The sequence below is a fragment of the Nothobranchius furzeri genome, chromosome 2, assembly GCF_043380555.1.
Source record: "Nothobranchius furzeri strain GRZ-AD chromosome 2, NfurGRZ-RIMD1, whole genome shotgun sequence".
Lineage (NCBI taxonomy): Eukaryota > Metazoa > Chordata > Actinopteri > Cyprinodontiformes > Nothobranchiidae > Nothobranchius > Nothobranchius furzeri.
In genome coordinates, this window is record NC_091742.1 from 59,343,553 (window position 1) to 59,370,025 (window position 26,473).

At 41.2% G+C, this 26,473-nt stretch overlaps 4 protein-coding genes across 7 annotated transcripts in view; 1 reads left to right on the top strand and 3 right to left on the bottom strand.

The window, feature by feature from the left end:
* Positions 1–5,002, bottom strand: part of LOC107377292 (ubiquitin carboxyl-terminal hydrolase 50) — a 12,862-nt gene extending 7,860 nt beyond the window's left edge. For 2 of the 3 annotated variants that reach the window (XM_054747706.2, XM_054747705.2), the window contains exons 1-6: positions 4,863–5,002; positions 4,095–4,231; positions 3,912–4,008; positions 3,696–3,802; positions 3,542–3,612; positions 3,058–3,183 (exon numbers count right to left, since the gene is read on the bottom strand). In XM_054747706.2, the coding sequence (XP_054603681.2) occupies positions 3,058–3,183; positions 3,542–3,612; positions 3,696–3,802; positions 3,912–4,008; positions 4,095–4,191 (498 nt within the window). In that variant the 5' untranslated portion in view covers positions 4,192–4,231; positions 4,863–5,002. The remainder of the gene's footprint in view (positions 1–3,057; positions 3,184–3,541; positions 3,613–3,695; positions 3,803–3,911; positions 4,009–4,094; positions 4,232–4,862) is intronic. The other variant, XM_054747707.2, reaches the window with a different exon arrangement.
* A 5-nt stretch (positions 5,003–5,007) lies between these two features.
* On the top strand, positions 5,008–9,936 carry LOC107377290 (E3 ubiquitin-protein ligase RNF19A). 2 transcript variants are annotated; one of them, XM_015946809.3, is made up of 5 exons: positions 5,008–5,145; positions 7,533–7,636; positions 7,774–7,868; positions 7,957–8,133; positions 8,220–9,936. In XM_015946809.3, exons 2-5 carry the CDS (start codon positions 7,540–7,542, stop codon positions 8,676–8,678), a joined length of 828 nt encoding a protein of 275 aa, XP_015802295.3. In that variant the 5' UTR covers positions 5,008–5,145; positions 7,533–7,539; the 3' UTR covers positions 8,679–9,936. The 2 variants fall into 2 exon arrangements, with proteins under 2 accessions (XP_015802295.3, XP_054603683.2); XM_054747708.2 differs by lacking the exon at positions 5,008–5,145 and adding an exon at positions 5,176–7,456.
* Positions 9,937–10,387: 451 nt separating this feature from the next.
* Positions 10,388–16,415, bottom strand: LOC107377289 (ciliated left-right organizer metallopeptidase). Its single transcript, XM_070546934.1, has 13 exons — positions 15,529–16,415; positions 15,349–15,452; positions 14,640–14,789; positions 14,309–14,434; positions 14,153–14,231; positions 12,465–12,610; positions 12,213–12,396; positions 12,076–12,145; positions 11,914–12,010; positions 11,702–11,809; positions 10,883–11,014; positions 10,684–10,793; positions 10,388–10,618 (listed from the first exon to the last, which is right to left on the bottom strand). The coding sequence occupies exons 1-13, from the start codon at positions 15,854–15,856 to the stop codon at positions 10,435–10,437; spliced, it is 1,818 nt and encodes a 605-aa protein (XP_070403035.1). The 5' UTR covers positions 15,857–16,415; the 3' UTR covers positions 10,388–10,434.
* Positions 16,416–16,537: 122 nt separating this feature from the next.
* lrp10 (low density lipoprotein receptor-related protein 10) lies at positions 16,538–24,354 on the bottom strand. Its single transcript, XM_015946804.3, has 10 exons — positions 24,283–24,354; positions 21,313–21,494; positions 21,187–21,219; positions 20,873–21,017; positions 20,584–20,777; positions 19,963–20,510; positions 19,443–19,879; positions 18,710–18,904; positions 18,467–18,596; positions 16,538–18,225 (listed from the first exon to the last, which is right to left on the bottom strand). Exons 2-10 carry the CDS (start codon positions 21,359–21,361, stop codon positions 17,626–17,628), a joined length of 2,331 nt encoding a protein of 776 aa, XP_015802290.3. The 5' UTR covers positions 21,362–21,494; positions 24,283–24,354; the 3' UTR covers positions 16,538–17,625.
* Between the last annotated feature and the right edge of the window lie 2,119 nt (positions 24,355–26,473).

Below are 26,473 nucleotides of genomic sequence, written 5' to 3' on the forward strand. Positions count from 1 at the left end.
CTGCCTCTGAATGAAAAGGGAACTTACCCCAGGCGAATGACACGCCTTTGTTTGACCCTCAACCAATCAGAGTGAGTCATAGTAATATATTAGTGCCCCCGCTTGTTTTCACTTGTGTGTGAACAAACATGGCTTCGCCGCGGCTGAGCGACAACGAGGTTTTCGTTCCGAAGAGGAACGCAGGGTTTCCTTAGCGCGCGGCGCTAACAACTTAGCGACGTGACATGTCTCGGAGAAAGCGTAAAAACACGTTGGACACGTCTTCTGAAGCAGGAAAATAACACCGCTTCTTAAGCAGAGCACGACACCGCCTCGGCTCGTCCACCCTCTGCCGAGCCGGTGTCGGTACCGGACTGAGCTCGGTCACTGGGTCGATGGAGCTGCCCCGTGACTGCCTGATGGAAAACCAGCGGGCCGGGTTTAATCAGACTCGTAGTTTCTGGTTTTTGCTGGGACCCCCTGTATTTTACCGCTCCCTCCTGCAGTCTTCCCCTATTAACATTTATAATGATTCTGTAAACTCCGTGTATCAATAGAAACGACCTCTGCCTCTGCCAGCTGCAGTAAATGTAGTTTCCAAATAATAAGAGGTGCATTCATCTGTGTATCTCCTTTGATCCACATTAGTGATATTTTCAGCACCAGAACAGTGAAGCAAAGAAAGATTCCTGAGTTTGTTAGTAATTTTATTTATTAGGTGCATCTAACCTGTTCAATTTTTCTCTGAAATGAGATCAAATCAGTGCTTCTATGGGTTGTCTCCAATCTGCACTGGAAAATTTTACTTTATTTAGAGACTTGTTGCAGAAAATATTCAGAATGCGCAGTTTTTTGCTACCACAAGCGATCTCTGGTCCAGCCGCACATCAGAGCCGTATTTGAGCTTAACTATCCACTACATGAGCAACTGGGAGCTACATAGTATTTTGAACAAGTTAACGTTTGCACAATACGTTTGCAATTGACATGTTTGCACTTTAAATATGTTTACGATTTTAATTTATGTTAAGTTACTTGAAAAACGAGAAAAACTGATTTTTGTAATTGTTTCTCTCAGGGCTTTTATCATCTCTGGTGTGAGTTTAAAATATGTGTGTTAGCACTGTGCTGATCATCCCTAATATGAATAAATGTTTATTTATTCAATGTTTCTCTTCTTTAATACGCAATTGAAGTTATGCTATTCATGGATAAAAAAATCGTGATAAAATCGAAATCGTGATAAAATATTGGAAAAATCGTGATATTCTATTTTTGCCATATCGCCCAGCCCTAACATGGATTATTTTTAATGGAAGCGTAGAGCACATGTTTGCTGGAAGAGCCATTTAGATTTTTCTTATTTTTTGTTGAATTTTGTATTTGTAGTTTGGTAGAGTGATGTATAAACGGCCCGTATTAAACACGGTTAAAGTGTTAAAAAGAGCCTCGTCTTTGTTGGTATTTTATTTAAACTGTTTCAATTCAATTCAATTCAAAGATACTGTATTAATCCCAGAGGGAAATTAGAGTTTCAGTACACACAATTCTGAGCTCAGACATACATATGCATAGACACATGACAAGAATTGGTGACTGTGGTCATTCGCAACCCTGAGTCGCGCTACCTTAATAGAGATCAGAGGGTTACATGAGGATTGGTTCAGGTGGAGGGAAAAATAAAAGGCACTTCAGAGTTACCCTCCACAGGGAGGGCAGCTTTGCTCTGCAAAAAACACCTCAGACAGAAATGCAACAGACTTCAGACAACACAACGTAAGTGTCCACTAGTCAGTTCCTGCAGCCACGATAAGCAGCGCACGTCACCTCAGTCTGGACAGGGGAAGGAGGTCGTTGAGGTTTGGAGGGCACAGTGACCCCTGGAACGATTCAGCAGCCTTCACAGCCCGCAGTCCTGCCCAGATTGGGATAGGAGACAGAGTTGCCATGGCTACGGCAGCATTCCACATTTCTTCTGAAGGGGGAGTATTCGTTGCAGCCTTACAGGCTCAAGGGCACCAGATTCAGATTAGAAATTGTTTTGGGGCCAGACAGAGATAATTTCCTCTCTGTCCTAGAGTTCCGCTGGTCCTCAACCTCTCAAAATCCCAATAATGGCGTAAATTAATCTGTCACAATCCGTGCTGATTCGTCCACTTTCTCCTTGATGGCATCCATCTTTTGTGCCAAAGCATGAATCTCTGCCAAAGTTCCAAGCTTACGACTCATCTCGACAATTATGTGAGTCTGTGAATTTACAGTGCGGTGTAATCCATCCCTGAGCTCCGGGACAGCGCCAATATTCCTCAACAGCTCGTTAATTTTCCTCCTAGGCCAAAGAGCAGGAAACCTGACACCAACACCACGAATATCCAGACGTCTTCAGAATCCTCCACAGACAGTTGAGATAGGCAGATCAAGTTCCACTGTTTCCAGGAGTCCATGATATGCCCAGCTGGCTCTGTCCCAGAGGGGCACCCGGGAGCCCCTTCTCCCGTTCTCATCGTTGAAAAAATGTTATCAATCGCGTTAAGTGACCAACTGACCAGGTCTATTTTAGCTATTTCAGTTTCCAGTTACAGAAGCAGCCGTGCACCCAGAGACAGACAAAGAGCCTTGGGGGTAAGATAGGGAGGAGAGGAGGAAAAATGCGTCTGCACCCTCCAAGAGCCGGAACCCAGTAGCCTGAACACGGGCTACTGGGTTTCCTTTTTATGAGTTTGAGTAGGAAATGAAATGAACCGCTGCTGCATTTGGACGTGCTGTGAGGAGGGTGAATTCGCCAGAGGTCACATGATCCATTTATCCTCCTCATTCGCATTTTTAAAATAATACAAAAACATTCAATAATACCATTAATTTTCCATTCATTTTCAATTCTATGTGTGTAACGTTTTAAATATCTGCACACCTGCATGAGTCACTAACAAATTCACTCACAGGCAAACAAATAAATAAACAAACAAACCGTCTCTTGTAAGACCAACTGTTGAAAGGCTCAGCCCATCGTCGATAGTCGAATAATTCGTCCCATCGCCCAACCCTAAATCATATTGTGGTTAAAGAAAAACTTCCTACCAGGTTGTAGCTTTTCCTGCTCGAGGCGTCCATTGAGAGGGGAAGAAGCCAAAAGAGGCTTCTGGAATCGTTGGTCTGTCTGCACTTGCGGCAACTGGTTTTATGCATCAGTTCTCCTTTAAAAACCTAAAAGTCAATGTTTAATTAGTGTTGTCTTCTGCTAGTTTAATGGTGCAGTGACCTAAATTTAGTTCTAAAAGATGAAGTGTGTTGTATTTTAGTCTGGAGGAATCAAGTAAACAGCAGATTAAACAAATACTCAGATAAGTTAGTATTTTTCTAGTTGCACAATAGAAATCACCATCTTTACAACAGGACTGACAACGCCTGTCATTTGATGATGAGCGTAAGTTTACTGATTTATTGTTTAATGACAAATTTCTCTTTTTGTTTGGCTTTTTGATATTTTCCAGTTTAAAACCTATTTTACAACCACTTTATTAGCTGCTAATGTTGGTTATGCATTAGTATAACGTGATACTACCTTAGAGGCATTTTCATTGGTCTGACAGAGGATCTTCTCAAAGTACTCCGCGGCATCACGTTGCTCGTACACTAAAAAGAAAAGTGTTTTTGATGTTTTCATTTATTTATTTTTTTGATACAGGGGCAGACAATTTGTCCAAATGAAGCCTTACCATCTTTGATTCCCAGGTGTTTAGTGATGCTGTGGGTTTCAGCCACGTTTCTCTCTAAATTACAGAACAGCTCTCCCAGATGTTGGTCAAGAGTTGTTGAACAATTACTGAAGACAATAAGGTGTTAATGTATGCTCAGTGAAACAACACTCTTAATAAGTGAACAGATTTCAGTGCACAAATGAAAAATATTCCAAAATGTCTAAATGCACAAACCTTTCCACAGCTTCTCTGAAGTTCTCAGTCATGAAAAGCACCTGCAGCACACTGTTCAAAAAACATGTCAGACCTGGACTCCTGAGGCCATGATAATCTAAACACACAACAGGAACAAATAACTATCACATGATCTGTCACATATGATATCTACATGGTTTTGTTTCACGATGCATCACCTACCCGAGATGGACAAGTTCCCAAGTTTTTCTGCAAAGGTTTTTACAATACGATGATCCATACTGGTGTAGTTCAAGTGATAATATGGGCATTTTTGCATCTTTTTGCATTTTTTTTCTTCATTTACTCATGGATTCATCCTGTTGGGACATCAGAGACACAACAAAGTTTCCCTGTAAGAAGAACTGATGATGAAAAGAATAAACACCTACATTTTGTCATGTAAATACAAAAATTTGACTTGTTTGTTTTGGTAGAAAGAAATGAACTGTTCGGTTGTGTTGTGTTTAAATCTGTTTTTAGTGATACCTAAAATGTTAATAAACGTGAAATTACACAAAAGCCTGTCATAAGAGTACTGATTATGCTTTAAATGATAAATGACCCGCACTTGTATAGCGCCTCTCAGAGTAAGGACTCCAAAGCGCTTTACACTACAGTGTATCATTCATCCATTCACACACATATTCACACGCTGATTGTGATGAGCTACAGTGTAGCCACAGCTGCCCTTTAGAATAAACGTCAGATGTTTTGGCCTACATAAACGTAATAAACAGATTTGGGAGTCCGTGAACGTATCAGTCGTGCTTTGCGGTGTCATGGAAATCTCGCCATGACTTCGCGCCTCCGACACGTTGTAAACACAGTTTGAAACAATTAAACGATAAAATAAAGTTTATCAGGCTGGTGCTCTTACAATAAAGCACATGATGGGTTTTATCTAACTTTTAGTAGCAGAATGGGAGGGTAAAGCACGCAGAGACTCACCGAACAAGCAACTTATCCGTTTTCATCCCGCCCGCCGCTGCGTTTCACTTTCGTTAAGAGTCCGAACGGAAGGAGGAGGAGGCGACAGAAGGTGGACGGAAGCAGCGGAATGTCACAAACTACCTCTCACAACTGAAATTGGGCACGGATAGCAGAAAGTTTACCTTAAAACCTCTAAACGATCAGCGAAAGTATCTGTTAGGACTGACTGCTAGCTAGAGTACACCGTTGCTACTTCCGGTTAGCACAACAAGGGAGTTCCTGAGAGAAAACTTCCTCCAAGGTAAGCCCAAAACACTGCTGATTGTTAAAATGTCTCTTATATTTGTTATTTTTATAGGTCCTGAGGTAAGATGCTCATTTCTGCTGCGTTTTTAAATAATTTTGTCCGAATAGATGAAAGTATTATTATTACACACTTCAGTCAAGTTAGCAAGATATTCACAAAGTCGTATCTGTGAATATCTTGCTAACTTTACTGAAGTCTAAATTACCAATATTAACATTGTTTTTGGTCGTTTTTGCATTTTATTTCACAAATTATCTTGAATTAATTATTTAATTGTTTCATATTTGTTTTAAATTTTATAATATTTCAAGTTGAGCTGATTTATTACCATGTAATAAAAGCTTTTACTGGAATTATCAGTTTGAACCAGGAAAGGCCTTTGGGTTTCCCTGAAGAGTGAGTCAGTTTAATAGCATTTACGGTTGTTGTGCCAACAACAGGCGTCAAAACTAGCCTCAGATCAAATGTCAGACTAATAATAGTTGCTCAATATTATCTTAACATGCCATCAGTTTAGCAAACATTCAGACTATGGCACTATTTGCATGCTAAAAATGCAGCTATGAACTGTCAAATTAGTTTTAATTGCTGTGAAGCAACTGCAGCTTGTTCAGAATGCTGCTGCTAGAGTCCTAACAAGAACTAAGAGAATGGAGCACATCACTCCTGTTTTTAGATCTTTACACTGGCTACCAGTAAACTGCAGAATAGATTTCAAAGTGCTCCTACTAGTTTATAAATCACTCAATGGCATGGGGCCAACACACATGTCAAATCTCATTCCTGCATATACACCCAATAGGGCTCTGAGATCCTTAGGTAACAATCAGCTAGTAGAACCATGGGTCAGAACCAAACAGGGTGAAGATGTTTTTAACTGCTATGCTGCTCACTTTTGGAATCAGCTTCCCCATGACCTCAGATCTGCCCCAACCGTAGTGTTGTTTAAATTAAAACTTAAAACCCTAATGTACTCATCAGCCTTTGAATGAATTGTTTCTTGTAATCTCTGATGTAATTGCTCAACCTTATTCTGTCTTTTCCTTTTAGCTCTAAATTATACTTTTATTTGTTTATATTTTAATTTCTGTTCTCATTGTTGTTGTTGTTTTTGTTGTGCCATTTCATGCTAACTGTAAAGCACACAGAATTGCCCTGTGTTTGAAATGTGCTATATAAATAAAGCTGCCTTGCCTTTTAATGTAACTGTCTGCACTTTACATGAAACATAGTTTTATTCTTTTTGCATAAGTGTTAAAACTCATGTCCCAATGCTCAGGCAGCTGTTTCTAATGATACAAATATCATTTTTATCAGTTATTTTGCTTAGATTTACACTTGTCATCATTTTATATACACAAGGAATGGTTTATGTTAATGCAAACTAGATATATATCACATTTAAACAAAATCTTATCTTTGTTTTAACATATAAAGCTTTTAAATTTTTAAATACAAGGACTGTTCCCCCTTATGTTAATTTTATAAATGATTTGATATGCTGAAAACCTGTATTGTAATTGAACTTGTGTCAAAAAGTAATTTGTAGTAAACGTATTACAATGACAAATACAGCTGTGATGCGTTAAACCTCATTTAGAAGCAAATTTATTAGGTTCATCCCTTTAGTTAGGAACTTTTTAAATGCCTGATTCAAACTGAAAACAAGCTGCAAAACTTCCCCCAAATACCCCCAGAAATGATCATCAGTCTTATTTTGGATATATTCACAAAAAACAAGACGACTTATGACAGAGCAAAGAGAACGTCATTAGACACAACCTGGAGTTTTCCCTCTTTTAGGAATCATGTAGGATTTTTTTTATCTGTTAAAGTCTTCCCATATTCTGTGATGTAGGCAATGTGTAAAGTTATTTTTCTAAACCCCCCATCCCGTAGAGCCCCATGCAATGTGAACTGAGCACCATTCAGCATTAACCAATTAGACATCTTCTTACGTACGGATGCCAATCACAGAGCATGCGCGAGTGTTTGTGGACGCACCTAGACTGATGCCGAGTTGGCGTCCTTTCATGTGGACAAGTAAATCTTTAAAATACAAATAAACGGCATAGATTGATAATAATAATTGTAAAACTACCTGTTTTAGCTCTGTTTGCTGACTAGAAGGGTGCGTTCATGAATAACCGGCGTTGCTTCCAGCTGTAATCACGGAGAGGGGGAGAGGCTTAAAGGTGCGATGTATTATTCTGCCTCTAGATGGAGCCCTATGACAAAAGGCTCCGGATGTCTGCTTTAAGGCTCAGTGTGGTTCCAAAACAAAAGCGCTATTTTCTCTGTTCATGTTGGTGAAACCTGCTTAATATGATAGTTGTGATTTCTCATCATTAACAGTTACTGATTTATTTTATTGTTCTCAGAATCAAAATGAGCCTTCGAGGTCAGGACCCACCGAAGAAGAAGTACGACCCGCTTGATGCCACTTTGACGTTCGTCGACGGGGACGACGACCTGGATCCAGTGTGTAAGACTAATCAGAACCCGGTTTTGTCCACAGAGTATCCAAGTGCTTCTTTTAGTTTCTAAGCATTAGCTATCATTTCTGTTATTACGTGAGCTACTGTTCACATCACATCTGATCCTTGAGTTTGGTCTCCTCAGCCTCAGACTCGGTCTCTCTCCGAGCCCGGTTGTCCTGCGGTCACGCTGTGACGCCCGAGTCTCTGACACAGTGGTGTCGCTGCCAGCTGGAAGATGTAAGCGCTCCGAGATGGTCATTTTGAGTAACTCAGAAGATAACTAGAATAAATTTATGAACTCTAAATGGTTAATTTTTGTTTTAAGGGTAAACATGAATTCAGGTGTCCTGCAGTGGTGGACGTCCTTACAAACAAACTTTGCAACCAGCTGTGGTCGTACCAGGAGGTGCGCAGACTGGCTGCTTTGGATGTAGAGGAAATGCAGTATTTTGAGGAGAAGATGGCCCGTCTGGCTGTTGACAGTTACTGTGACGTCCAGTCGGTGAGTGGTCCAGAACCTGGCGGCTGTTTTCCAAAACTATAAACCAAAAATCCTGTAGATTCAAGTGTTCCTGTTTTCTATTTTAGTGCCCAAAGTGTAAAACCTGCGTGGAGAGGAAGGATCTGTCCAGCCTGTGTGTGCAGTGCGTCGTGTGCACAGCGGACCAGAAGAAGGCGTACCAGTTCTGCTGGCAGTGTCAGAAGAAGTGGAAAGACCCGGGCCGTCAGTCGGGTCGCTGTGGGAACAACGGCTGCATCAACAAGGACCTGCAGCTCCTGCAGACATGCAAAGACATCAGTCTGCCTGAGGTAGAGGGCGTGACCAGCTGCCCCTCGGTCCGTGCCTGCCCCGTGTGCGGCATGAAGGTGGAGCACAACCGGCAGTTCTGTAAAAACATCACCTGTCCTCGCTGCGACACAGAGTTCTGCTTCGTCTGCCTGAAACTGAAGAGCGAGTGCAATAAGACTAGTTCGCCGTATGGAATCTGTCCAAGTGGCGTTGCTCCAAAACAAACTTCTATTCCTGTTTGGAAAAGAAAACAATAAAGTCTATTCAGCAGTAGGGATGCAACGATACCACTTTTTTCCAAACCGATATGATACCGATACCTGAATCTGAGTACTCACCGATACCGATTACCAATATTGATACTTCTACCACACAAAAAAATGCAATGATTTGGAATACAGATTTTATTTTCTTCTCTGTTTTCAACAGGTAAAGACTGTGAGGTAAATAAAAAGTAAAATATATGAATGGAAATCATCACAAAACTAAAATATTAGGTGAACAGAAATGACAAGTTACAGTGAAGCCATTTTCAAGCAACTGCATTGGTATCGGTTCCTGGTATCGGTTAACTTTTACCGATACCAATACTGGTATTGGTGCCGATACCAGTATCGTATTGGTGCATCCCTACTCAGCAGCTTTTGTTTTAAAAATGCTGCAAAGAAACCGGAAAACAGAGAAATTTCTCTGAATGCTTTTAAATTAAAAAAATCCATTTAAACTGCTGTAAATCTTTTAGAACTTCAGCTTATTTTTTATCTTTGTGCCTGTTTGTGACTGTAATGTGTTTGTAACTGTTCTGATACCTTCTGCAGCCTGTCTTGTGCTTGAAACTGTGTTTTTTATTCCCAGTAGGATCTGGTTAAATAAGAAAAGATCACATTATAAAAACGTCTGTCTTTCTTGGTATGAACAAATAAAAATGAAATTCTAGTTTAATGTACAGATATTACAGCATTATCAGATTTTAGTTATTAGAATAATTTGTTTAATTATTTTTCTTGATTGGAATTTTTATTGTATGACAAAAATTCAAAGCCTTCCTGAAAAATTCAGATTTTTAAGCGTAGAATTTATATCCGATGACACAAACATACATAGACCAGATGCCCGCTATGGTTCATTATGACAACAGTTTGAATATGATTTAAAAAATAAATTAAATCTGTTGAATAAACGTAATCTGTCTGAATTTATAAGTTAATAAAAGTTTCCCACTTATTGCACCTTTAAAAAGCACCTCAAACTACATCTTAAAGGCTCCCAGACATGTTTGCATCTTTAGTTATTCTTATTTTTTGTTTGCCTATTTTAATGGAATGTTTCTATCTGACTGTTTTTAAATTGTATAGTGTTACTTGTTTTACTTAGTTATCTTGTCGACGGACTACAGATGCAAATGAGCAACTATGCTATATAATCTGGCCCATTTACGATCGATACAATGTATTTGATTGTTTATTAATGTGCATTGTCCTGAATAAATAATTGAATTGACTGTACATACTTGAATTCGTCTAAAAAACTAAATGTTTGATTCTGATACAACAAAAGATTTTCATGTTTAAACTTTCTAAAACATTTTCCAAAGATAAAATTTTAAAAATTTTGTTTTTATTAATGCTGCTAAACAATTAGTGCATAAAAATGCTTTTTCCTCACTTTAAACCTGACGCTAATTTAAAAAAAAATCAAATGTTTTGTAGCTGCATTGCATCACAGTCTTTATTTTGGCTCTACTTGGTTATAAATGATGCTTTAAAAGATTAACTTTTAGAAATGTGTCCTATATTGTTTCAGACGAGCATTAATCATCATCCTATCAGTGAATCTTTTACAAACATTATTAAGCTCCTCTTCACTGAGAAGCGACTTTTAAATAGTTATTTTATCAGCAGCAAAGAAAAATGGACTAACGATGAAGAGGAGGATTTTCACAAACCTGGCAACCCAAAACAATCAGTCTGTTCAAATGTTTATTGTTAGTTTGTTGTTTTAAAGGCAGCTTTTCTACAGCTGATGATCCTCCGGAGCCACCGCCTGGATCCTGATGACACAGCGTCGCCACTTCCTGTATGACACCATCAGCGTGGTTAAGAAACACCCGGCAGCAGTGAAGCTGAGGGACGTGGCCACAGCGGCCTTCAGAGGCGATCCCAGCAGAGTCCAGGTCCTGCTCTGGGCTGACGGATCACTAAAGACAAAGGAACAAAATTAGTATTGGAGACATTTTGCTACAGAGTTTAAAGTTATACTCACCATGTGACACAAGCAGGATGTGGGCTGCTCTCATCTAAAGGAGAAGTGACATCAGGGTGGAGACATAACCTCCTGTCTGGACAGGAAACAGAGCCCTGGTAGCCTTTTATCTGAGCATTTAGGAGCATAAACACACAAATACATGTTTTTAACTGTAGGAGAGCTGCAGTGTAAAAGTCCTTTAGGAGTTGGGTTTTACCTGGACAGCACGTCCAGCTGGACAGTCCACCCATCCAGAACCAGATACCTGGATCTGGTACCTGTTGGGTCCAGTACACCTGTGTCTGTAACAACGACCCTCCACGGAGCTGCCGGTCTGATTAAAGTCTGCCTGATTTAAAAAGAGTTGGAAGGGAAAAACTCCTTTAGACTGTTCCTTCTCTGCAGTTGCTATTTTCTTCATTCAAATATAAAAGTTTAAGGACTATTTTGTATGAATTAGAAGATTCGTCAAACATTTTCATGTGTTTGCTTCCATCTTGATCAAGACTTTCTGAAACAACAGCTGTTTTATCTCACTAGAACCTTGCTAGTTAAACTTTTAAAAGGGACAAAATTAAGTTGAAATAGATCTGTGGTTGATACAAAAACATATTTATGCATTTCTTTGCTCTAAATCCCTCTTACATAAATGTTCAGCCGTTATATTCTTGGCATGTTCACCTTCCAGAATGAGTCGACTCTGTCACTTTGAGAAAATAAGTTGTTTTTGGCCACGCCCACTCCTCCCCTGCACGAGCTGCTATAAGCTGAGAAGCTCCAACATCCAGGAGGGACTTCGAGTAATCTGTTTTGCTTGTGAGAAATTGTTCTATGCTAATTTCCCAGTTTGTGACATCACAAATGGGAACTTTTTGAAACTGCTTGTTTTAGGCAATTCCTAAAACCAGAGACCGACATGGCAGCACAAAATAATGCATCATATGTCCCAATACAAGACATGCTCTCACAGACAACTCTGTCCTCATCATAAACGTAACTCCTATAATGATACACACACACACACACACACACACACCTGTCTGAGAAGGCTGGAGAAGAAACAACGGCTGTCAGAGACAAAAATCTCTCCACTCCTGTTCTCTACATCAGACCATTTGATGTTTTCCTGTTTCCAACATTCACTCTAAAATGAAAGAAAACATTTTCTATATGTGATGGAATATTTAAATATTTCTACTTTAGAGGTACATTTGCAATTTGTAACCCAAAGATCACCAAAGACCTTACTCCATTCCTGAGCGGTTTGTAGATCCGACATCCCTCCAGGTACGGATCAGTCTGACACTCCCCCTTGTGGAGTTGGAGATAATGACACCCAACCCCACTAAAAACAAAAGGATGAAAACATGAAGGCTGAAAATGTAGAATTTAAAAAAATGATAATTTTACCTTCCAGTGCAGAAGAAGGAAGAGGAGTTGTCTTTGCAGGTTGACAGAGAACCAAATGTCGCTCCTCCACCTGTTAGAAAATATAATCATGAGGACTTTAATTCAGCTTTTGATGGGATTGTTTATTTGCTCCGTACCATCTCCCCAAACCAGACTCTGAGCCCGGCTCTGATCCACTTGGTACCACCCCATGTCCTGCAAAGCAGCTAGGGTGATCGAGTCGATCCGGACTGTGGTTGGATCACCCAGCACTGCCGCCATGATGGACCCCTGGAGGACCCGTGCCTCCCAGTGAGAGGACACTCTGGTTGCAGATGCATCCTACAGGAAGATGATAAAGTCAGGTCTGTAGAGAAGAAGAAGAGTTAGAACATAAAACTGATCAGTACCAGGTTCTCCAGAGGTCCTCCAAGTTCAGGATCAGCAGATCCTAGATGTTCCTGCAGAGCTGAGATGATGGACGGGGTGTAAATCCTCATCTGGCCTTGTCCATCAGGGTGAACCACTTTATTTCGAGGGGAGCACAGAGAGCCTCCTTCATGAAAGATCAAAGAAAAATGGAGGCAGACAGAAATGATACTTGTTTACTTTTCTCCAATAAACTCACTGTGGAATCCCATTTCCGCCGCTCTGATAATAAAAAAAAAAAGCCTCGTATTTAATAAATGTGACTTATTATGACTAAAGTATCTCATTATTATAGGAAAGTATCTGGGGTTTGTTTGTATCATGCACAGGCTTCCTGGGTGGTGGTGGGAGTCTTCCAACCAATCACCTCTTGCCTTGGTCCCAGAATGCCTTTGGCATCAAAGCCCCTCCCTTTCTGGAAAGTAATCGGAAGGATATCGCCACGAATCTCTGGTGAGTGGTCCTAGTCTGACCCCCATAGAAATGGACGTGATAGGTTGGTGGGCGTGGCCTATTTTCTGAAATAGTGCCTCCTAGGACCATTAAAACTGTCAGCGCCAAGCCACACTTTGACTAAGAACTACGAAATTTGGTACACTAATGTAGTGCCTTGGGACCTACTAAAAAGTCTCTTGGAGCCAAGGTCAATGTCACACAGGAAGTCGGCCATTTTGGTCCAAGTACACGATTTAGTGATTTTCGCACACGTTGTTTGGAGAGTGATGCCCCGTCGCCCTTTTCACCAATCGCCTTCAAACTTCTGCTATGTACTCTGAAGACATAGGGGAAAATATTCAACTGTCCGATTTTTCAAAAGTTGAAAGGTGTGGGCGTGTCTAAGCCTCAAACTTTGACCTTTCGCCATTACATTACTTGACTTAATAACTCCCATGCGCATGATCAGATCTAAATCAAACTTTGTCTGTGTGATCACTGACCACATGTCAAGAAAATGACACTGTGGGCAGCTTACATCACATAAGCCCCGCCCCCTGACAACAGGAAGTCTATTGTTTTATGGTGAAATGCCCATATTTGTCCCCTCTAATTTAGTCAACATGACACTAAGGTCATGCACTGTCTTCATGATGCTGTAATGACCATTCAGATCTGATAGCTTTCCAGAAAGGGAGGGGCAGGCTCGGTCTCGGCTCCGGACAGAGAATTCTGCTGTTGTGTCCTTGGGCAAGACACCTACCCCACCTTGCCTGCTGGTGGTGGCCGGAGGAACCGCTGGCGCCTGTGCTCAGCAGCCTCGCCTGTCAGCGCGTCCCAGGGTAGCTGTGGCTACATCGTAGCTCATCGCCATCAATGTGTGAATGTGTGTGTGAATGGGTGAATGATACACTGTAGTGTAAAGAGCTTTGGAGTCCTTACAAGGAGAGGCGCTATACAAGTGCGGGTCATTTATCATTTATCATAAAGGACCCTGAGTGTGGGACGGAGTTCTGAAGGTGATCTGAATTGTATCAAATACAGAAATATGACTTGCTTATACTCTCGTACATATCAGATACTATCTCAGATTTACGAGACCCCTGATGAGTCATATTTATGACTTAGCCATCTCATAATTAGATTATCAGAGTGGCAGGAATAGGCTTCCATACACACAACCCTAAAGGTGCGCGAAACTGGAGAAATGATTTGATACAAGTGCAGGATAAACCTTGGGATGAACAGTCTCGCCAGGTGTTGAAGAGATCTTTGGAGAAACCAAGTGCATGCAACAATTCATGAATCACAGTCTGAAAAACACAAGAATAAGATCCATCCATGTTGACAGAAATCCATTCCTGTTTTTGTTTGGCTTCTAACACCAAACCTGCACTGTGGTCTGGTGGTTGTACGTGTCTCCAGTCAGTCTGTCCCTGCAGATGGTGACCAGACCAGCTACAGGTCGTCCCAGAGAGTCCGTCTGACAGTGGACTGCATACGCCAACACGTTAGGCTGAGTTAGGCATGGAAAAGAGCGATAAAAGGGGTGAATAACAGCTTTAAATAATGTTTATTATTAATGAAAATTTTCTAAATCTGGAGAAATTATAGAAAATTTAATGAAATGATAGTTTTTTAAATGCGATTTAACATAAAGAACTCATGTTAAATAGAAGCACGTGTGTAAATTAGTTCCATTCAACTTTGTGAGCGATTACCTCGGCTCTACACTTATCAGTGAGTTGGGAGTTGATGTAAAGCAGGAAGTCGGTGTCGGGGAGTCCAGTGCCCTCAGATCTGAGAACAGTTCTGAGAGGAGAATCAGCTTCTGGGTAAACATCACATCCAGACAAGTGGTCGTCTGGGATCTGTGCATGAAAGAGGAAAATAAACATGATCTGTAGAAAGACCAACAAATAATAAAATAAAACTTACTGCTACATCCAGACAAGTCTCAGCTCTGTAGTTTATGTTGGCTCTTCCACATCTGGGAAGATGAAAAGGCATTAGACTTGCTTCATGTGTAATTTTTTATGCAAAGTTTGGGATTTTTATGCCACAGCATTAACTGAATCCAGTTCAAAAAAGTTTTCTGTCCTGATTTTGAGTTTGGAAATTCTTGCTTTGAAGGTTTTCCAATAAAAATATTAAGACCTTTGGTGTTTGATTCTATTTCCCTTGGATATTAGTGAAGGATGTGAACTCTTGGGGCACAAAAACAGGCACTGTTAGGAACTTAAAGAGTTTCAAAGTAACTTTTTATCTCTTTGATGAAAATGTATGTAAAGAGAATGTCAAATCGTTGTTTATACGTCGGACAGAATGAAAAGAATTCAAGATTTCAGAAGGTTTACAATGACCAAATCTGGGTTTAGAATCTGAGTTGCTCTCACTCACTCTCTCTCTCTCTCACACACACACACACACCTGTTGTAGTTGATACTTGAGTTCTTCCAGAGGAACTTGCAGTATTTGTTGACATCTCTGCTGAGCAGCAGTGGTCCTACAGTCCTGTTCACTGTAAACATTTCCTGTTACAGTAGTTTATTTATATAGTAGGAGTGTGTGTGTGTGTGTGTGTGTGTGTGTGTGTGTGCGCGCATTTACCTGAAAGTAAAGAAGACACCGTCTTCACCGCCTCTTCCACTGCAGCCTGCAGTCTCGCTCTCTCATCCTCCGACAGGCTGTCGCTCTCTCTGGGAGTCCAGGTCTTTATCCTGATTGGCTGTGGACGGCTGGGACGACGTCGGACTAATTCTCCCAGAATGCTCCTCTTCTTCAGAGTCGCCACGCCAACCTGAGCTTGAACTTCATCAAATACACATTTCTGCAAAACCCCTGGAGGTCCAACCACCAACGCTGAGACCAGCAGCAGCAACCAGAGGTTCTGGGGTGGAGGGAAGACCTGATGTCTGTCATGTTTAGAACCAAACATCTGCTCAGAACTAATCTCTGTTTCTATAAACTGAGGTTGTTCAAAGATCTGTCTGGAAAAAATAATGGTTCAAACATATTTAGTAATTCCTTAAACTAAAAAGTTTTTGGGGTTTATTTTAGGGCAGATATAATCTAATTATAACCAAACTGCTTATGCGGAAGAGGGTTAGGGCCACTGAAAAGAAAAATAATTATTTTTTTCTCAAAAGTCAGAATTCAGATTTAGTAAAATATATATATTTTAAAAAGGTCAGAACTGATCTGAATTCTGAGACAAAATCTAAATAATTTTCTCTTTAGTGGCCCTACTCGTCTTCCACAGGCTGCAGCTGAAGAAATCAGCTCCAAATCTGTTTCCTGTTAATTATAGAAGCTAAGTTTTGGGCACATTTTATTAAATGTCTTTAACGGACATTGAGATTTGACCATGAAGCTAAATAATAATAATAATAATAATGATAATAATAATAATGCCAGAATAAAATATAAACCTGCAGCATCAGCTCCTCCATGTGGTCTCACTGCTTCTCTCCAGATGACTGAACCATTCAGCCTGTGTGAATTTCCTCAGGACGTTAGAATACAAAGCACAATGTGATGCCTTATCAGGTGGTGCAAATAAGCCCCTCCCCTTTAACGCCAACAACAACAACAAAAAAACCACACACACACAAGAGCATAAAAGTGCAAATCGTTTCATCTCTGCCACAAATGCTTTTACTTATTTACAATGAAGTTGACCTCATTAAATCATAAAATCACGTTCTCATTTATTTACTTACACAGTATTTTCATTTTAAAACCTCTGGCAACTCCACATTGACCCTAGTACATTCAATAAAGCCACAAATAAACTAAAGATGCTGAAATAAAACCCTGTAAAAATGGCTGATGATAACATTAATGGCACAACAGAAGTCTCTAGAAAGCTGAGAGGTTGAGGTTCTTTTTGTGAATTTAGGGCTGTCTTCTTCCCGTTTTACACACACACACACACACACACACACACACACACAGAACCAGGCACCAGAGAGATTGTCTTCTGAAACATTTACATTCACTTGTAATGTGCACTCAAAACTATAGGATCTCCAAAGGTTACTGCAGCTCGCAGAGAACACATGTCTAATTTTACAGTAAAGCCACTGGTGTTGATGGAGAAAATACAAGCCTGTGTGTGTGTGTGTGTGTGTGTGTGTGTGTGTGTGTGCGTGTGTGTGTGTGAGTGTGTGTGCGTGTCCTCTCAGAAAGGCACTTAAACGGGGGAAATATTCCACATATTTGCTCTAAAATCCATTTAGATGCGAGTGGTACGAGTGCGCAGAGACAATCCACATTTAAAGTCTCGCTATTGTTGACCTAAGACTAAAATAAAACACATTCACTCTGTTGCAGCTATACAAACGCAGTCATTTCCACCTTAAGAACTCTAACCGTTCGGCGTGATCGCCTGCGTCAGTGTTTCGGATCTGGAAAAGATCCTTCTGTGCAAAAGTTTGGCTTCTAATCGCAGCCCAGCGTCGGTTAAGTGCACGTCTGACTAAATATAAACATACGCCTGAATTTTTGGGGGGAGTTTTTTTTGTTTTTTTTAAACGTGTGGTTTTAAACGTCACCGAATCCAAAAGGCACCAGACCGGCACAGAGAGGAAGAGTCTCGCTGTCCTGTGCTCATGTTCAACCACCTACAGGAGGGGCGAGGGGTCAGTTTTTGAGGGTGATGAAGAAAAAAGCAGGAAAAAGAATAAGAGCTGTGAGGCGGGGTGATCAGGTGAGCATGGGCACGTCGTCCTCTGAAGTCGTGTCTTCAGACAGCGGGATGAGCAGCACCTCGTCGTCTGAGGCGGAGGAGGAAGAGGAAGGAGAGGGCGAAGCTCTGAAGAGGGAGATACCGATGCCTAGTGTTTGCAAAATGGAGGCATGGTAGGGGCTGCTGGGGGGGGCGGAGACGGGAGGAGTGTCCGGGGGAGGGGCTGGGGGGGCGTAGGGAGGAGGAGGTGTGGAGCTATCAGGTGGTGGGAGCAGCGGCAGTAGAGGAGGAGACACTTCCTGCTCCTGCTGCTGCTCTGTTTGAGCCAGCAGACCCAGTTTCTGAGACACCGGCTGGTTGGCGGCCTCCACCGCCTCCGCTGAGGAGGAGGACCTGGCGGGGGAGGAGGTGCTCAGCCCCTGAGCAGACGGAGAAGAGCTAGGCTGCTGCCCGGAGCTGGAGGTCTGACCCGACCTGGAGTTTCTGGGGATGAGGCCCCACCTCCTCATGCGTCGGATGGCACGGCGGACGAATCGGGGCCTGCGTCTCCGGTGGGGGGAGTTTTGGGCGTCCTGACGGAGGAGCTGGAGGATTCCTCTCAGAGAAAGAGACGAGGTCTGGAAAAATAATTGAAATTATTGTAATAAAACCACCTGAGTATTTAATTAAGAGTTTTATTCTCTGAAAGTTGAGAATAAATATCCTTCAATTCATTTTCAGGCACCAAAAACACACCAAGGTACGTGTTTATGGATCTAATCAGATTAGGATCCCCGTTTCCCCGCAGAGGCTGCTTCTCTAATCTAGCAGCGCCTCGGCGCCGCTTCCCTAACTGCCAGTAAAGCTCCGGCCTCTCACCTCGTTGGCGCTTTCTGTGGGAAAATCCTCCACGGGGGGAATGATGCCCTGAGCGATCAGCTGACCGTAGGACGGAGGAGCCTGCTGCTGGATCAGCGCTGCTTCTTGGCGGCTTATCGGAGCAAACATGCTGTGTAAAAAAAACAACACATTTTACATTTATTAGTTTAACTACTTTTACCGGTTCTCCCTCAGAAAAGTGAGCCAACAACTACTTGTGAAGCTCCCCCTGGTGGCAACTACCTGTATTCTCTAGACCTGAGCGAGTACAGTTTGCACGTACAGCCCATGGCGATGACCAGCAGCAGCCCGCAGACGAGGCTGCCCACCGTTGCCGCGGTGATGACCTTACGGGGCAGCATGACGGTGCAGTTGAGCTCGTCCGTGCCGTCTTTGCAGTCCACCTGGTTGTCGCAGCGCCAGGTCTCATACACGCACCTGCAGCAGGGCCAACGGGGTCGGTTGTATTAAAGAATGTGCCGTTGTGACCTTTAACTGTGACCTCACTCTTCCTGTTTAACTTTAAAAAGAGGGCTTATTTCATTTTCGCAGGGTGATCAGTAAGTACTCTTTCTGAAGACAGAAGGCAAAAATAATGTAGGAAGTATTCAAATCTGTCTAAAAACACCAATAATTTTGCTTTTTTGTAAACTTTTTTACCAAAACACAAGCGTACGTTTACAAATTACACAAAGCTCCATGGAAGAATTGCAGCACATTTCCTTTAATCCTCGCTCACTGACCTGACTACATACGCCAATATATTTATCAAAGAGTCTGTTTATAAACAAAACAACAGCTGAACAACAAGTAATCTGACTTCATTTGTAGTTTTAAGCTCAAAATGAAGCTTTGAAATCAGATTTTTGGTCAGCAGGGCTAAATGATGGGATGGACAGCTAGCGCTGCTATAAAGGCAGCGAATAGCTGCTACAGGAGCCATGAAGGAGGACAGTTGATCAGCAAGCACACTGACCTGTCATTGTCGCAATGGAAGGTCCCCGGCTGACAAACGCTGCAGTCCTTCTCATCGCTGCCGTCGTTGCACTCCAGCCTGTAGTTGCATCTCTCTGTTAACTGGTAACACATAAGCTTGCCGAGAAAGCGGTTGGACGCCATTGTTCTCTGTCCCGACAAACCGCACGCAAACTGGTCCGGGCCGCAGCCCCTGCAACCCTGCTCGTCCTTTCCGGTCTCGGGGCAGTCCCACTTCCCGTCGCAGTGCTGCTGCTGGGTGAAGCACCCACCTGATGTTCCCCCACAATGACCCTCCCACGGGGGGCAGTAGCTCCCCACGTGGAAGGTGGCCTTAAAGCCAGTGTCATAGGAGAAAGGACGGATCTCGTAGACCAGAGACATCAGGCCTGTGTGGGACTCAACTCTGATGGCTTTGGAGTTAGACATGCTGGTGATCTAAAACACAAAAAAGAGGGACGATGACTTCGAATATCGAGGTTTTGTTTACAAACTTTTGGAAGTATTTCTCTGAAACTCACATTTCTGATGACGTCTCCTTTGCCTTCCTCTCGATTGTAAACAGTGAGTCTGTCATCGGGCCCAAGGACCAGCTGCTGGAGGTCCAGTCTCAGCGGTCTGGAGTCCCCGGGGTCCAGAGTCCAGACACAAAGCATCCCCTGACCCCGAGAGACTGGAGGAGAGAAGATCCCGTAGAAGGTGTGATGAGATCCCCCACAAGGCCACTCAATGGGAGTGGGTGTCACAGTAGGGTGCTTCTGGGTCAGTGGCTGTTCTGGATTGACCACACCCCCCTCCCTCTGTGGTGGCCAAAAATCCTGGAAGATGAAGCCATCAGTGGACCTGTCTGAGCCCCAGCCTTTGTCGATGACCTTGTCTCTTTCTGCGGTCGGGTTGCCGGTTCTCTCCGTAGTCTCAGCCCCCCGGTTTTCCAGATCTTCATAACAGCCCTTCTCATCGCTGCCGTAGCCTTCGGTCAGACACTCCACCTGGCCATTACAGCGCCAAGAGGGGGGGATGCACCCGCCCCCATGGCACCTGAAGTACCTCTCTGGGCAGTCACCTGAGTCTGGATGAGCGGAGACAGCAGAGAGTTTAGAAAAAGAGCCAGTGGGTGTTTGGGACATTAGGAACCATCCTACCTCTGGCATAGCTCAGCAGAAACGTTGATACAGGAAACGTGTGAGGGGAGAAATAATGCATCAGAGTGATGTTTCCTCCTGGAAACCTCAGCGGCTGCGGCAGCGTGGGGCCACAAAGAACACGGGCAGAACCGCCGGCTGATGAATCTATGGAAAGTGATTCATTCCCACATCTCACAGAGAACTGAGAGAAGCTGTTGATGGGTTTATAGAAAGAAAAAAACCGTAGATTATCCAACTCTTTTACCCTTTTCCTCCTCCGCAAACCAGATCTCCCCCATGCCTGTACCTGAGAATGATGGGTTCATCCTCCGGACCCTGGATGACCCAGCAGTCAGAAGCAGAACCGAACCTGTAGGACCAGCTGTAATAAGCAGAACTCCTGATTTCTCCCACTTTACGGTCCAGAACCTGAGGGGTCAGCCCACAGCGGCCTGAGACACAAATCATGATTAAAATGTTGTCATAAATACATCTGAGGAAAGCATCTTGATGAGAAAATAAGGTTTTGTTGACATTTTAACTAAAAATCATTGTAATAACACAACATTTCATTCTCTTTTTCATATAAAGTCCTGCTGAAGACGTGATTGTTCTCCTCACCGAAGCAGGAAGCAGGACCAATCTGAACGCACGCTGCAGAGGAAGTAAGCAAAAACAGAACCAGTAAAACAGCTGATAGGGACTATGCAAAACTAAAAAAATGTATTTACAGGAACTGAAGCTTACCTGGTACGGAGAAAAACAGGAGCACTGAAAAATGGTGAGTTAGGGTCATTGTGGAAATGCTTCTTCTTCTCTTAAATGTTTAAAACTGGTTAAAAATGAAGACTTGGAAGATTTTTAACATAACTTCATGATGGATGTCAGAAAAGTGCCATTTTAGGAGTTTTTGCTCCAGAAGACTTTACCTGCAACAAGAGGAGAAAGACGACACTTCAGACGATGGGACAACAACTCATAAATGCTGTTAAAAGTGATAACACTCTTTAAAGAGCAAGTCGCCCCCTACCAGAGTATAACTCTGCTCCCACTTCCTGTTTGAAAAATGCAACAAATGCTGTTGCCTAGCAGACCGAGAGGGCGGAGCCGCTAACAAATACACGCACACAAAGGCTCACAACGACATTGTGACATCATATGGTATCAGCTAACATTCTAGGGTACCTCTTAGCCAATAGCGATGGCAGATTTAAATTCAACTGCAGTGCAGAGTTTTTACCTGACAACGGCACAACACTGACAGTTTTAGGCAGAAAATTTTAATTTTAACTAAAATGCACTAAAGCGAAAAACTATTGACTACATGTGTCTGCAGCATGATTAGACACGCATTTATGTAGTTTATCAGGGAAAAAAAAAGTTGATTTGGGGGTGACTTGCTCTTTAATGTCCAACATCAACTGACAAAAGCACACTATATAAAATATATATTCGTATGAACGGCTTTAATCAAATGTTGTAAACGTGTGAAAAAGAAGAAATGTGACAAAAACAGGCAGTAGGTGGAATCTGCATGATCAGCTGAGTAGAAACGCAACAAATAAACGTTTTTGTTTTTCTTCTCTAGTCTGTGAAGATGCTTTTGCAGGAGTGTCCAATCTATTTAGCAAGAGGCCCAAAATCCTCAAGTTAAGTCAAAGCAGATGAGAATATTTTATTTTTTGTATAAAAAGTAGAAAAATTTTTCAGAAAATATTTGTTAACACTTTACTAAAGTTACCATTATTGTTAAATATTTAGTGTTCTTAAGGTTAGGACAACGGGTCAGGGGGGTCTGCTTAGTAATGCATTACATAACACGTTTAAGCAGTTGTTAATATTTTATTTAATAGTTTATAAATGCTTAATAATGCACTAAGTAGCATTAATAAATGGACTCTTATTGTAAAGTGTTACCACATTGTATTAATCCACACTAGCAGATGAAACTTTTCACATACAGTATCATAACTTTCAACTTATTCTGAGTAAAATTTTAAAGTTTCCATTAGTTTGAACTTTGTAAGATGAGTCAGAAGCTGCTAGGAGCAGGATCAGCAGGTCTGAGGTGTACCAATATCAGAAACTGGTCTTCAGAACCAGACTTGGTGCATTAATAGGAAACAGAACAGTTTACAGCTTACAGATGTGTAATAAATAAATAAATATAGCATAAGAAAACACAAATAAAGCATAATTTTCCTTTAATTATTTTTGTCTATTAAACTAAATTAGAAAACAATCAGCTGATTGTCCTATAATTAAACAGAAAGCTGCCTCTTACATAAGTACTTTTGCTTAATAATTTCTCTTTATAAACTGCAGATTCATTCTGCCTGTTCTATTTACTATTTGTGAATAATTTAGTTTATAGGAGATTTATGATCTCTGACATCAAAACAATAAACAATAGTTGGTGAGACCCACTAAATGAACGCTATTTTTATCCTATTTACACAGAAAAAAAACACCAATTCCTGTCTGAAATCCTTTTCAACACAATGATGGCAGAAAAGCTCCTTCTGAGACAATTCCTCACAAAACAAACGGTTTCAAAGCTTATTTTTTCATCTACATTTTTTGACAACATAAATTGGTCATCTTTTCCTCAGATGATGAAAGACCCAAATTGTTTAGCTGAAAAAGAAAGATTCAATTATACTATCATAATTATCTGAATGTACTTAAAAGTGTAAATACTGTTTATCCTATCAAGAAAATTAACTAGATTCAAAGATTCGGAAAGCAGATGATCATATTCTTTTTTTTTCTTATACAGCTTCCTTCATGCTGCCAGCAAGCTCCTAATAACGCTCTCCAAATTTCATTAACAAGTTCTCACATGCTGGTCTCCAACTTCTCACTTCACAAGTATTTTTCAGAAGAAACGTTACATCACATCCAGAAACACCTGGTCTTTATTAAGTTGGTTCAACAACAATATTCCGCTTGTAGATCCGTTATTGTAAGTTCTGGAGGTCTCATACAAGAAAGTGTTGCAAAAAATTATGAAAGAATGTGTATTCAAAACCATAAATTATATTAAAATGTCCCGAGACAAGTGACGTTGATATTCAACCACTCAAAATTTTCCAGGAATAAATAATTTGTCACAAACTTACTCATAATTTTAGCTGAAATCCACATTCATTAAATAAAATGTCATTAGGCTGCCCTTAAATCTCCCTTTAATATCTACCGACTTGTGTTTTTATTTCTTCTACAAACTTTAACTTTGTTTTTATTCTAATTTTTTGCCTACCTTGGTCGGGTAATTATTTTATATTCACTATTATTCACCTAAATTAAGTCCAACCTTTTTAATCCTCGAATTAATCATAATGAAAGTAACCTTTAGCACCTTTTCTGCTGTTATAGTTTCTTAACACACTCTCTCTCCTTTTTTCCCTGAATAACATTCGCTTATTGATACTGATCTGGGTTGACATATTTAATTATATTTGTCCAGAAAAATGTGTTCACACTGACAATAAAAAAAATCTTTAAAAATAGATTTACCAGCAAGCTAACGCTAACAGCTAACATCCTGTATTTCCGCAGCTCGTGCTAGCCGCGTTTATAAACAACAACAAAACGAGACACGGCTTCCAAACACGACATGCTAACCTCTAATAACCGCAGAAGTCTTAAAACGTAGGCCACAAGCGGCAGGATTAACGTTAAAACACGAAAAACGACGGCGGGCGGATACGTTACCCTGTCAGTCGGCCTTCCTTGTTGACAAGTTTTCAGCTACTTCCGCCTAATGCGGCGGCTCCGCTCGGGCTCGTGACAGAAAGGGCGGGGCTTATGTTTTGACGTCACCAGGCATTTTTTCCCCCCTTCATTCATAAAAATATAGTTATTTCAATTAAAAATACATTTTAACATTTTAGAACAATTCAACTTTTATATGTGTACAAACCGCTGCTGCTGACTGATCTAGGTTGTTCTTAAATAGGACGTTTAACTTTAAACGCCAGGTGTCACTGCACACTGCTACAAAGGTTCAACACTAACTTTGATTCATAAAACTGGTAATACATAAATAAAACAAATGTCTTTATCTAAGTAGTTTTTGTCATTATTTACTCTATTTTAGCATAATTATTCATCTCTAATTCCATATACTAAAGTATTTTTTATTAGGAATTATGAATAGTAAGAAAGAAAATAAACCATAAATAGGAGAAAACTATCTATCCTGTTCAAGCCATAAAGGCTGCGGTTGTATTAGTATTTTTTTCCTCAGGTCTTTCCAGAAGCATGAAGAATACCGGATATCACTTAGGGTGGGAACAGGACAGAAATATCTTTTAGTTGACACAAAAAATGTATCAAAAGTTCCTCTGAAAATAATGACAGTGAAATGAACATTCACTAAATGTCTTGAATGTTAAATTGAGAGCAATTTTTTGTTTAAAATTGTATAATTTCTTGATGCACATTTATAAGGTATTAATATAGTGCTAGCCTTCAAGAAAAAAAATTTAAAGCAAAAAAAAATACCCAACATGTAAATTGTTGCATTTTTACGTTTTCTGCCTAAATATATAACACATCATATTTATTATGGAACATTTTTGCAGACCTGCATGTCAAATGCAGTTTATGATGTAATTATCTGTAGAGAGAAGAGGGAACATTTGCATGAAATTAGTTGAAAAACATATTGGCAATATATATATATATATATATATATATATATATATATATATACAGTGGGGCAAAAAAGTATTTAGGCAGCCACCGATTGTGCAAGTTCTCCCACTTAAAATGATGACAGAGGTCAGTAATTTACATCATAGGTACACTTCAACTGTGAGAGACAGAATGTGAAAAAAATCCATGAATTCACATGGCAGGATTTTTAAAGAATTTATTTGTAAATCAGGGTGGAAAATAAGTATTTGGTCAATAACAAAAATTCTACTCAATAATTTGTAACATAACCTTTGTTGGCAATTAACAGAGGTCAAACGATTACTATAGGTCTTTACCAGGTTTGCACACACTGGTATTTTGGCCCATTCCTCCATGCAGATCTTCTCGAGAGAAGTGATGTTTTGGGGCTATCGCCGAGCAACACGGACTTTCAACTCCCTCCATAGATTTTCTATGGGGTTGAGGTCTGGAGACCGGCTAGGCCACTCCAGGACTTTCAAATGCTTCTTACGGAGCCACTCCTTTTTGCCCGGGCGGTGTGTTTGGGATCAATGTCATGTTGGAAGACCCAGCCACGTTTCATCTTCAAAGCTCTCACTGATGGAAGGAGGTTTTGGCTCAGAATCTCACGATACATGACCCCATTCATTCTGTCCTTAACACGGATCAGTCGTCCTGTCCCCTTAGCAGAAAAACAGCCCCAAAGCATGATGTTCCCACCCCCATGCTTCACAGTAGGTATGGTGTTCTATGGAAGCAACTCAGTATTCTTCTTCCAAAAAACACGACGAGTTGAGTTTATACCAAAAAGTTCTACTTTGGTTTCATCAGACCACATGACATTCTCCCAATCCTCTGCTGTATCATCCATGTGCTCTCTGGCAAACTTCAGACGGGCCTGGACATGCACTGGCTTCAGCAGCGGAACACGTCTGGCACTCCAGGATTTGATTCCCTGCCGTTGTAGTGTGTAACTGATGGTGACCTTTGTTACTGTGGTCCCAGCTCTCTGCAGGTCATTCACCAGCTCCCCCCATGTGGTTCTGAGATTCTTGCTCACTGTTTTCATGATCATTTTGACCCCACGGGATGAGATGTTGCGTGGAGCCCCAGATCGAGGGAGATTATCAGTGGTCTTGTATGTCTTCCATTGTCTGATAATTGCTCCCACAGTTGATTTTTTCACACCAAGCTGCTTGCCTTTTGTAGATTCACTCTTCCCAGTCTGGTGCAGGTCTACAAT

Bases quoted from the DNA above. Each gene is read 5' to 3' on its own strand.
- lrp10 (XM_015946804.3), bottom strand. From the start codon at position 21,361: ATGACCCTAACTCACCATTTTTCAGTGCTCCTGTTTTTCTCCGTACCA. The intron at 21,018-21,186 runs GTGAGGAGAACA...TTTGTGTCTCAG, and splicing joins TGGTCCTGCTTCCTGCTTCG to GCCGCTGTGGGCTGACCCCT. The intron at 18,226-18,466 runs GTGAGAGGCCGG...TTATTTTTCCAG, and splicing joins CCACAGAAAGCGCCAACGAG to ACCTCGTCTCTTTCTCTGAG.
- LOC107377289 (XM_070546934.1), bottom strand. From the start codon at position 15,856: ATGTTTGGTTCTAAACATGACAGACATCAGGTCTTCCCTCCACCCCAG. The intron at 15,453-15,528 runs GTAAATGCGCGC...CTACTGTAACAG, and splicing joins GGTGTCTTCTTTACTTTCAG to GAAATGTTTACAGTGAACAG. The intron at 11,015-11,701 runs GTGTGTGTGTGT...TTTTTAAATCAG, and splicing joins TCTCCAGCCTTCTCAGACAG to GCAGACTTTAATCAGACCGG.
- LOC107377290 (XM_015946809.3), top strand. From the start codon at position 7,540: ATGAGCCTTCGAGGTCAGGACCCACCGAAGAAGAAGTACGACCCGCTT. The intron at 7,637-7,773 runs GTAAGACTAATC...TGGTCTCCTCAG, and splicing joins CGACGACCTGGATCCAGTGT to CCTCAGACTCGGTCTCTCTC. The intron at 7,869-7,956 runs GTAAGCGCTCCG...TTTTGTTTTAAG, and splicing joins GTCGCTGCCAGCTGGAAGAT to GGTAAACATGAATTCAGGTG.